This window comes from Malania oleifera, chromosome 6 (genome assembly GCF_029873635.1).
Source record: "Malania oleifera isolate guangnan ecotype guangnan chromosome 6, ASM2987363v1, whole genome shotgun sequence".
Lineage (NCBI taxonomy): Eukaryota > Viridiplantae > Streptophyta > Magnoliopsida > Santalales > Ximeniaceae > Malania > Malania oleifera.
The window spans coordinates 93582858-93594393 of record NC_080422.1 but is presented as its reverse complement, the minus strand read 5'-3'; the positions used below and the strand labels follow the sequence as shown (position 1 = coordinate 93594393).

At 35.8% G+C, this 11536-nt stretch overlaps 1 protein-coding gene across 1 annotated transcript; it reads right to left on the bottom strand.

Annotated features, from left to right (window-relative positions):
- Positions 1 to 6738: 6738 nt before the first annotated feature.
- Positions 6739 to 8576, bottom strand: LOC131157078 (E3 ubiquitin-protein ligase ATL42-like). The gene has a single exon (XM_058110948.1). It carries the CDS (start codon positions 8278 to 8280, stop codon positions 7021 to 7023), a length of 1260 nt encoding a protein of 419 aa, XP_057966931.1. The 5' UTR covers positions 8281 to 8576; the 3' UTR covers positions 6739 to 7020.
- Between the last annotated feature and the right edge of the window lie 2960 nt (positions 8577 to 11536).

Sequence of the window (11536 nt, the reverse complement as noted above, 5' to 3'; positions counted from 1 at the left end):
GTCTCATTTACGGGGCTGAGTCTCCCCAGTTCAATTAACGGGTTGAACCCAACCATTACATTAAAACCATTTTTGTACATGAAAGTGCTTCTGAAAAAATACAAGCAGAAATGTACACACTAAGCTCAATAAAATACACACTCCAATGATATAAAATAATGCTCAGGGGAGTAAGGGTGCTTAACTATATTTAAACCCTAATAAAAAGTTTTCTCCAAAAAGATATTTCAATAAAACTATAGGAGAACCTAGAGTTTTTCTCTTTCAATGGATTTTGCACAAATAGAATGAATATGAAGAATGAGTATTATATTCTCCAACAAAGATTTATGCAAGTTAGAAATACTTGGAGAATCTAGGAGTTATGCTTAATAAAATATTTGTGCAATAAATAACTTCTCCCAAAATATATTTATCAAGGAAATAATTTGGGAGAAATCCAGAGCTATACTCTCAAAACAATTTTCAAGAAATAAAGAATAAGTGAGAGTAAGGAAGTGAATACAAAAATAATTTGCCCAAAATAAATATACTCTCTTACAAAATGATTTTGAAAAGAATGGATGAAAAGAGAGTTTGAGAGTTTAAGACAAGTGCTCTCTTTCAAAAATTATTTTTCAAACATAGAGAGTGAAAGAGAGTATAAGAGATTAAAAATATTTTACCCCAAGAAAATATTTGTGCAATGAAAAATTAACTTGGGGGAACTTTGATAAAAATTAGCCCAAAAGATTAGAGAGAGAAATTTGGCTAATCAAAGTAACTAATCTGAGTTATGGAGGGGGTATTTATAGATTTTCAACAAATCTGACCGTTGAGGGACACGCTCGGTATTTTGGAAAAGTTTAATTAAGTTTAATTACGTTTTAAACACTTAAAAAATATTCCAACCCGAGAGCACCGGTCGACTAGGACAAGTTCGACCGACCGAAGTTCTTGAGGTTCGGTTGACCAGGCATGAAATGAACTAAAGGTTTGGTCGACCGGACATCTAAGTCCGAAGGCGATTTTTCAATTTAGCATGGTTCGATCGATCGAGACATTTTGAACTAAGACGTTCGGTCAACCAGACATGAAATGAACTAAAGGTTCATTCGACCGGACATCTAAGTCTGAAGGCGATTTTCTTATTTAGCGTGGTTCGATTGATCGGGACATTTTGAACTGAGACGTTTGGTTGACCAGGTAGTTGGGGAATCTCCTGAAAACCTTTGGTCGACCAGAGCGTTGGAGTACATTTTGGGCTCGGTCGACCAGGTGGTCAAAAGTTGACTCAAAGGGAGTTCGGTCGACTGGGTGTAAATGAACTGTCAAGTTCAGTTGACCAGATCGTGGCCAAACTGTTGACCTGGACCAGGTTCGGTCAATCGGGGCCAAAACGAACTACCTAGTTCGGTCGACCGGGCTATGGTCAACTAGTTGACTTGGTTCGGGTTCGGTCGACCAAGGCATTTTGTACATGGTAGTTCGGTCGACCGAGTGTGCACATTTTTATGCATTTCGGTCTTGTTTGAGCTAGAGATCACCTTATTTCAAATGACCAAGTATGAATATGCATGAGTGAGTGTCCTAAGGTCATTTCTAGGTCCTTTTTTAAGACATAAAAAAAATCTGGTTTCGTAAACTTCGTTTTAGCCCCGATTTTGACCTTAAAGCTATTCCAAAAACTTTGTATGATTTTGGTCTATTTAGAAAAGAGTTTTTGGTGAGATGTGCTGGTCCCTAGGGTCTATCTACTGTCGTTCTGAGCATTCATACACATCATGCAGATGCATGCATTATTACAGACCAGAGATATAAAATTAAATGCAATTACATAAAACATAATTTTTGCTCTTCTGACTTCATGGAATACGCCAGAAAAATATGATTTTATGTTCCTCCAGGCTTCCATGTCTTTTACCTCATATGTGTGCTGAATCATGAACTTGTTCAAAGACACTAAATACACACATGAGATACTTGTGTTTTATCAGCATCAAAACAGGGATCAAACTCAAAAAGTCAACAAGTACTGTAGCCCCCTCTATCTGTGAGCCTGATCTGCTCACCTAACTGGATCACCTGAAAAATATTAAATTGCTAGGATGAGACGACGCTCAGTAAGGCAAAATATGCTATGCTAGTGTGTGGCAAATGAGTTACATATTTGTAAAAATCTGATTTTAAAAAATATCATGGATAACCAAATCTGAGAGTACATGTATAAATAACGTACAATATAGCTTCTACCTATGTTACTTAACATAATTTTCTTTATAAATTTTCCATTCATAATACTTCTAATATTCATGAATACATCTATTGTTTCTGTAAATCTGAATATACGTATAATAATTGAGAAAAATTTCCTGGATGCATAACTGTATGTTATGATTTAACCCCTCATGACAGGGTTGTGCGGCCCGTAGGTAGGACTTATCACTAGCTGGCCTATACATGATAGATCACTATACTCCAAAAGTCTGATCAGCCTTCTCAACCCTAATTAACGGGGAGCTTGTCCACTACATAGGCACGATCGATTGCTACAAATTTACATATTATTTGAGTTATGTGATTGCACTCTGAACTGTAAATAGTTACGATACCGTACTTTGTAAACTAATCTGTAATGGTCCATCAGGGTCTGATACTATATAATATATTTCTATATAAATTCTATTTGTTTTACCATGATTCTATAATAACTGTATTAACCATGACGCTGTAATAAACTATATTTCTGTATCAACCATATTTCTGTATGTCATGGTTCTGTAAAACTGTATAATCGTGGTAAATGATCCTGAAAATACCGTAAAACAACTTTCTGTATATATATTGTAACACATGATTCGGTAAGTACTATGTAACCATAACTTTGTAATAACTGTATAATCTGTATATCATGATACTGTAGAAACTATATAATCATAATTCTGTAAAAAGCTGTGTAAAATTCTATACTATATCAATATTCTCATACGACACAAGCTAAAATTCATTAAACATAATTTATAAAACTGTATAAATTCCTGCTATGAAAAACCCATGAATATATATTATATTTTACTGGTAAAAATATCTATTTAAACTAGCATAGCATATTTCCCTTACCTGATTACTGGAAAGCCCCTAGTATGACTGGTTCTATACCCGCAAGGTTCCCTGTTAAATACCCTGAAAACATCATCTCATAGAACAAAACTTCAGTATTTCTTCGAGTTCTACCTTTTTTACAATTGTAGGAAAGCCAAATTCCAAATAAAAACCCTTACCTTGAATTTGGAATGAAATTCAAATTAACCCCGCCAATGATCCACCCTGGCAGATTTGAAGAGAACTTCCCTAGGAGTGTCGTGGCGGCTTCGGATCGTCGATTCGGTGAAGAATGAACCTAGAATCTTAGAGAGAAGAAGGGAAAATCGAAGAGGAGAGAGAGAGTGGGTTTTTTGTTGAATAATCTGCGTGAAATTCGAGTTTAGGACTATTTATACGCTGGGCTTCGTCGACGAGGCCACGAAGGACGTTCGCCAATTAATGCCTACTCCTCGTCGACGAAATTCAGAAACTGAAATATAGTCTCTCGGTATTTTTCGTCGACAAGACATGTGTTCACGTTGATGAACCCCTCAAGTGCGCTCGTTGACGAACGTTCTGTGTTCATCGACGAGGCCCTATTTAATTTCCAATTTTAACTCTTTCATTTCTATCCTCCTTCTATTATTAAATTATGAAAATTATACGGGTCTTTACATAATCACTACCAAAGGAACTGAGAGAACTGCTAGCGTATATGTCGCCATGCATGATAAAATATACTGAATAAGGATGAGACGACCTCCCTGAGACGACAACCTCATCTTCCAACTCGCCACCTTATTTCATATTTTTGAGACCAACGAATCAAGTATTCTAGCAGTAAGGCGACCAGAAATCAAAGGTGTTCCAAGGTACATTGTTGAAAAATTTACTTCTACAAAACCTGTTAATTGTAATAGCCCCCTTCTTCTAGAAATGTTGATCTTTTTGGACCAAAAAAGAGCTGATTTCTCCTTGTTGATTAATTGGTCAGACAAACTTTCATACAAATCCAACATCTTCAAAAGCATCTTCAAGGATCTCTTTTCTCCGTTAGCAAAAACAAGTAAGTCATCCGCATATAATAAATGAGATATTAAAAGAACTCCCCTCGAAAGATAAAATTTTCAATCTTACCTTCCTTAAATTTCTTTTTAATAATCTAGAAAGAATTTCTTCCATCAAAATAAATAAATATGGAGATAGAGGATCACTTTGTCAAATGCCCCGTTGAGATTTGAAAAAACCCTTATACGCACCATTCATCATGATCGGAAACCATGAGATCTTAACACATTTTGGCATTAAGTTACAAACATGGTTAGAGAAGCCAAAACCCTCCAAGACCCAAATAAAAAATCTCCCATCAACTTGATCATAATCCTCTGCCATATCCACTTTTAAAACTACATTTCCCCTTTTATCCTTTTTGTTGATCGAGTGAACCATTTCCTGCATCAGAGTAATATTTTCAAAAATACTTGTATTAAAGAGAAAAGTCTATTGCTCAAGAGAGATAATTCTATTTAGGAAACACGTCCATCGACCTACAATATATATATATATACACACATTATATATACACATATAAGTTAAGCGTTTCAAGTAGGCAAATATACAAACAGGGCAGTAGTTCAAAACGGCTGTTCTTGACTCTTGTCTTCTTGTTTCCATACCAACAGTTTCTATCCTTACCCTATCTCAGAAAAACCAATTCATGATGGCAATTCTTAGAAGCTCATGTAAGCATAGATATATATACATTACACACGTATGTCATCATCATTTTCCATTTCTCGAGAATTTGTCCATTGGCCTCCGGACGCATACCCAGTTGAGCTATCACTGCAACACTGCAGTGATCTTTCATTTTCCGCCACGGCTACTTTGAACTTTAATTACCAAATAAATTTTTTTAAACAAAAAAAAAAAACTTGTGACATGATAAGAATATTATCTGATCTATCCGACCAAACTAATATGATAACAGATAAATGGGATTTGATGCTAAACCAGTGACTAAAGTTGAAAGAGATGACAAATGGAGCTGTTTGGCAGGAGAGAAAGCCGAGGATGGAAAGTGAAGTAAAGGGGATGGAAAGCTTCTTGATGTAATGATTAAACTATATATATATATATATATATATATATATATATATGTAAATTTCCTTTTCAGATGGGTCTCGCATGGATATCCTTCTGCAGTAGTTCCAAAGACAGCATAATTTTATTTATTTATTTATTATTTATTGTTACATGGAAGCATCTTCTGTGTCTTTTGTGTGCAAGATTGTGCAAGAGAGAGAGTGGGAGCTAGGGCAGGGGGGGCTATTATATCATAAAAATTATTTTTTACACAACTTAAGAGGTTATATAATATATTTAGCTGTGAAAAACAGTGTCCATTTTTCTATTTTCAGTTTTTCAAATAATTATAAAAATGTGACATCACTTTGGAGAACTTGGAAACAAGCTGCCATATTTCACCTTGATGATGTGTTTGTGGAAAAAAACAGTTCTCCCGCATAGACATGCGGTCAGTCCCCCAACTTTACACCCCTACCAATCAATGAGTTGTTTCAAATTAGGGTGTGCAAATAGTCAGTTCGGACAAATTCAGTTAATTAATCAAATTAATCGAATTTTTTGATTAATTTTAATCCCTTATCGAATCGACCGAATTAGTTATTGTAACCGAACCGTATTTGATCGAACCAACTTTTCGGGCAATTCGGTTAACTGATTTTGACTAAATAAATTTAAAATTAATTATAAAAATAAAATATGATTGTAATTTTTTTTTATAGTTTACCAATTCCAGCTTAATTAATAAAAGAGTATATTGATAAATGGGATATTTTAAGATTAAAAATTTAAGATTTAACATATATCATATACTAATATTACTAATTTATATTTAATTATTAATTAATTAATAATTCAGGTAATTAGGTTAACTAAATTAAAATTCCTCATATCCGAACTGAAAACCGAATATCTGAAATTATCCAAATCTCAAATCGAACCGAACCGAGCGAATTCGATCGATTAATTCGGTTAAACCTGAATTATGCTCACCCCTACTCCAACCAGTCAATTCCATGTGAATCCCAGTGGTAAGGCCCGCATGTAACCCCATTGGTCCCACTGTTTGGAGTGATTTCATCGGCAAAAGAGGTCTTACCTGAGGTCCATAATGATCCTTTAGAAAGATCTTCGAGAGGACTTTTCTCGTGTTTGGGAGCGTACAAATTTTAGAATTCAAATTTAATTTTGCATGAATTTGAGTAAAATTTTATATAATTTTTTATTATATTTTATTTAAATTTACATAAAAATTCAATGTAGGAACCCAAACCCCGGATATGGAGTAAGGTTTATATTCCAAAATTACGTCACATGAGATAGGTTTTACTTAAAAAGTCAATGAAGTAAATGGGACATCCAAAGATGGAGACAGGCAGGGTGTTAGGTGTTGAGTCTCAATCCAAAATGGGTTTTTAATAAGAACACCCTTAATAGCATGCTGCCTAGTTTTGAAGGTATATATCGCTTGTTGAAGTAGCTTGAGTTTTTTTCAGTTTATGTTATGTTTCAATCTATTTTTTCCAGGGTTTATAGGAAATGGGGGGATTCCAAGGAAAATCAGGAAATGGAATTGATCATGTGGGTGCAATGGAATTAAATCTTCAAGGAAACTTTCGTGATGAAGCAGTTACATCTCTTGTTAATCTGTTTGTGAGTAATGGACATCATAAACTGAAAATTATGTTGAATTGTTCATGAGAAATCATGGAAATAATTGAATTGAACATGTTACTGTTCCCCCTGAACTTGAATTCTCAGTAAATAAATACTACCTACTTGGAAATCTAGCTCACTTCTTGTCCATCAATGGCAGCAGTCTTCAAGAGCGTAAAAACCTGCTACTATGGTTTTGATGAACTCGTTCTGTTTTTATACATTTAAAGACTGCCTCGAGTGCTGAGACTCTTGAGGACTTCTTTCTCTGTTGGCAGCAAACCACTGAACTGTTCTTCTAGCAATTGGCAACCAAAGCTTTCTCTTTCTTTCCTCCTTCATACCATTTTCAGGAAATGCAGACACTCCCAATTTATTCTTCTCCGCGAACCTCGAAAGAGCTGTAATCTCCGACTTCGACCTTTGCTCGGCTGAGGCTACAAGCTCTGGCCTAGAACTTGGATTTGTTTCGGAACCTGAAGTAGATGAATGACCGGCAGAGAGTGGAACCGAATTAGCCTTGCTTGCGAACAATCTCTTCCTGTCCATTTCCTCCTTGATCTTCATGATCTGGTCATCGTCGATCGCCCTTGTTGTTTCCAGTTGCCCATTAGTTGCATCCAAAGGAGAAAATCTATCACTTGACATAGCATTGATCATCTCTGAGTTCAAAAACAGAAGGTCTGAAGAGCTCACATTGCTCCACCGGTTCTTATAGACAACATCGGATACAATGATCTTGTGATTGAGCTTGTGAAAGAGTTTCTGTTCTTCATCGCCATCGCTACTCTCTTCTCGAATGGGCAGTTCTTCTTCCTTTCTACTGTTTTCGGGTTTCCGAAAGCTGCTCCCACTGCTGAACCTTGAAGACCCATGATGATGATCTTCCTCTCTCTGGACAAAGAGCTCTAAGTTTGAATCCTCTCGCAGCTCCGACTTGTCCCACAAGAACCTCAAACTTGTCGAATATGTGAAGATGGTGAGGTCCTCCGCGGAGACCTTGTGCCTGCAAAGAGGACAGCTTGAGTGGTTCTCAAGCCACTGATCAACACAGCCAATGTGAAAGGCATGTTTACACTTAGGCAGCAACCTGAGGACTTCAATGTCTTCAAATTTTGACAAGCACACTGCGCATTCAAGACCTTCCCTTGAACCTTTGAGCGAAGAGAACCGAAAGAAAGGAAGCGATTCAATCACCGTTTTGTCAATCCCAGAGAATCGAGAACTCGTTCTGTTAAGCCCCTGTTGATCGGCGTGAACAGAAGCTGTCCTGTGACAGAATTTTGCATATACAATGAGTATAAACGTCAGGGAAAACATGATACACAGGATTCCAATAACAACTGCAAGGCTTGGCCGGAAAGAAGTGGCAATTTCTGGAGAAGTCACTACAGTCCCCTGCTCTAGGGTAGTTTGTGCTTCCACATGGAAGAACATAAAAGATAGAAGAGAAAATAGCCAAATTGATTGATTCATGGAGATTGGAAACTCAAAACTTGCCCGGAATTTGCAGTTTTTTTTTTCTCTTTTCTATTGCTTGTAAGAAAATTTGTGGATTCTGGGTAGAGAGCTTACAAGCTAGATTGTTAAGGGCAATGGCTACTTGATACTATACATGATCCTTTTAATGTCCCTTCCCCAAATATCTGGTTGGTCAGTTTTCTTTGCATATTGGGCAGTTCTTGCGTCACATTTTGAGTAAAATATTTTATTTTGGAGAGAGGCTTTTAAATATTGAAATGCAGTGGTGGTGGGAAGATGGGGGCTTAGGGTTGTACATAGAGATTGACTGGTTACTAACCCAATTAAATATAGAATGTGGTGCCATTTTCTCTCTCACTCTCTCTCTGATTTTCCTGAAAATCCTTCTCACTGTAACTTCTTTTCTCTTGCATATATAATTTATCTGTTCTGATAAACTTATTAGAGAATTTGGTGTAAAGTCTTTACTGCAGAAACCGAAAGTCAAATCGGTTGCCTCACAAGTTGCTTAGCCTACCCAGAAGTCAAGGAGCTAGATCTAACCCAATTATGCATATTGGTGATCTCATTGCATACCAGATGATACAAATTTTCTAAAAATAAAATTGGCCCAATCCAGATGAGAGCTTCACAATTACATGTATATCCAATACAAATATATATATATCATTTTAAAATTAAGGTATTTTCTTTTTCCGCCCCCACCGTTGCCCCAGTCATTCCAAAGGACTCAAACCAGGTGAGCCGGGGATGAACCATGAAGCCCAAAGCTCATGTTCAAAATAAAGGTATTTTTGAGAAGCATGTATGCAGATTAAAACTAGAATTTTCCTCAAAAAATACTTTGGTTTTAAAATTTTATATATTTCTGTACACACATGAGGAGTAGAGGACAAGTTGATTGAGAAATTAAATGATTTGACCCAAAACTCATCCAAACCACGTTAACCAAGCTGTTACATTTCTTTCTTTATTCAATTTCTTTGGCTAAAAGAAAGGGGGCGGGGGTGAACAGCATGTGTGGCTTGCACTGCATGCCAAAGCAAGGCAAGAACATATTGGAGAATGATTAGATTAAACATATGAGAAGGCAAAAATCTGTTCTTGGAGGGGTTGGTCATATCTTCTCCACAATACAAGGAAGCTCGTACATATCCTCAACAGGGCTCTTGTATGTACACACAACATGAAACTATGTCCATACATGATCCATATTTGGTTTAAGTAAACATACTCCCCTGAGAAACCAAGCTTTATGGAACAAACAGAAGCACACAATATCCGGGCACTGTCCCACAGGGATGCACATGGAGGATGATATGGGAACTTGGGAAGAATTGAAGGCAGTTCTTATATATGGCGTCTTCAATGGCACGAGCTTGCCAGGTAATACATGCAAGGACGATAAGGCATATATGTTAGGGTTACCAACTAAACAAATTATATCATAGATAACAACATAGGCAAAGTTCTTATATTCATTTTCATATTATGTGATTTTCATGAAAAAGTCTTCTTGTCCAAGTCTAAGTGGGGTGTTTTTATTGAAGATCATGGCTAAGAGAATGTATGAAACTTCACTCAAATCATTTCTCAAATCATGAATTCTCTTGGAAGAAAGTCCACCATGTTATATTTGTAATATTATTGTCTATGGTTGGAATTTTTTAAAAATAATTATGAGGGATGTCGAAAGGTCAATGGGTGTACCCAAGCATGTTTTAAAGGTGTGAATGTTGCTTATAGCTAAGAACTTAAAAGTTAATAAAACACCAAGGAGCACTTAGTTTAAACCAAGTCAATGGTTGTGATTAGCACCAAAGGTTGTTTATTTAACTACTCAGACACAAAAATTTTCCAAAATTTTTCTACGATTTTTAGGAAATTTTAAAGATTTTTTCTCCATTTTGTTTATTTTTTTGTATTTTATTTTTCCTTTTTTTTTGTTATCTGAATCAAAATGACTCAAAATTTTCTTTTTATTTTATTTTATTTTTTTATTTTACCAATTTTTAAAATTTAAAATAAATTTCTTAATTAAAAAATGAACCAGACGATTTGGGACTAGTCAATCTGTTTCAAACAGTTTGAACCGAGTCAATTAGTCAACTCAGGTTGACCTGAGTGAAATCGGGCTAACCCGATTGGGGGAAGAGGGTTGCCATGTGTCAGCCAAAGGTGGTGAAAGATGGCACAAGATATTTTTTTTTATTTTATTTATATATTTTTTAACTTATTGTTGTAGGGTGACGTCAGCAGGACATCACTTACAACGTTGCAAAATGTTATGGGCTCTGGGAGCATGTCACATATCGCCAACATGGCAGCGATTCGACCATCCAAAAAAAAAAAAAAAACACATTAGACGGTAAGGATTGCGCCACATTGCTCTCCAAATACACGGTTTTGGTTGCGCTATGTATCACCATCTGTATGGTGGCACGTATCCCACTATTTTTTTTTTGAAAAAAAAAATCTAATAAAAAAATCTTTTTTATTTCCTTCTTTTTTTATTTTTTTTCCTCTTCTTCTCCTAAAACTTCCTTAACCTCCATCTTTCTCCCATTCGCATTTCTCTCTTGTTCTATTTTTTTTTTTCATTTTCTGACCTCTCTCTCTCTTTCATTGATCTTACTCTCTCTCTTTTCAATTTCTCTCTCTTTTTTTTTTTTTTTGGTAGATTCAATTGAAGGAAAAGGTAGAGATAGTTTCTTTAAGTATTGATAAAAAATCCAAAGGTGAGTTTTTTCCTTCTATTTTGATTTTTATTCCAATTTTTATCTTTAATCCTTTGAATTTTTCCTCACAAATTTTCTCTAGAACCAAACATAGTTTAGGATTATTTGGGATTAGGCCGATACAATTGGGTTACGTTTGAATTGGGTTGGATTGGGCCTTTGGCTTGCTAAATTGGTAGGTTGGACTTAGGATAGGGTTGAGCCTAATTGGGCTTTGAAATGAGTTCAATTTAATTGGGTTTGGTTCTAACAATCGGGTTGATAGGTTGATTTGGGTTCAAATAATTAGGTGAGGTTTGGTTTAAAGTTTGAGTAGGCTTGGTCTGAATTCAATTAGGGTTTGGCTAATTGGGCTAGACCCAATATGACTTAATATGGGTTCTTGGGTTTTGAGATCACTAGATTTGGGTCAATGGGTCAATGGATGTAGGTCAAAGTTGACTTGGGACCTAATTTGACTTGAACCCAAATCTTATCAAGGGGTATTTGGATTTAGGTTTTTTTGGATCCAA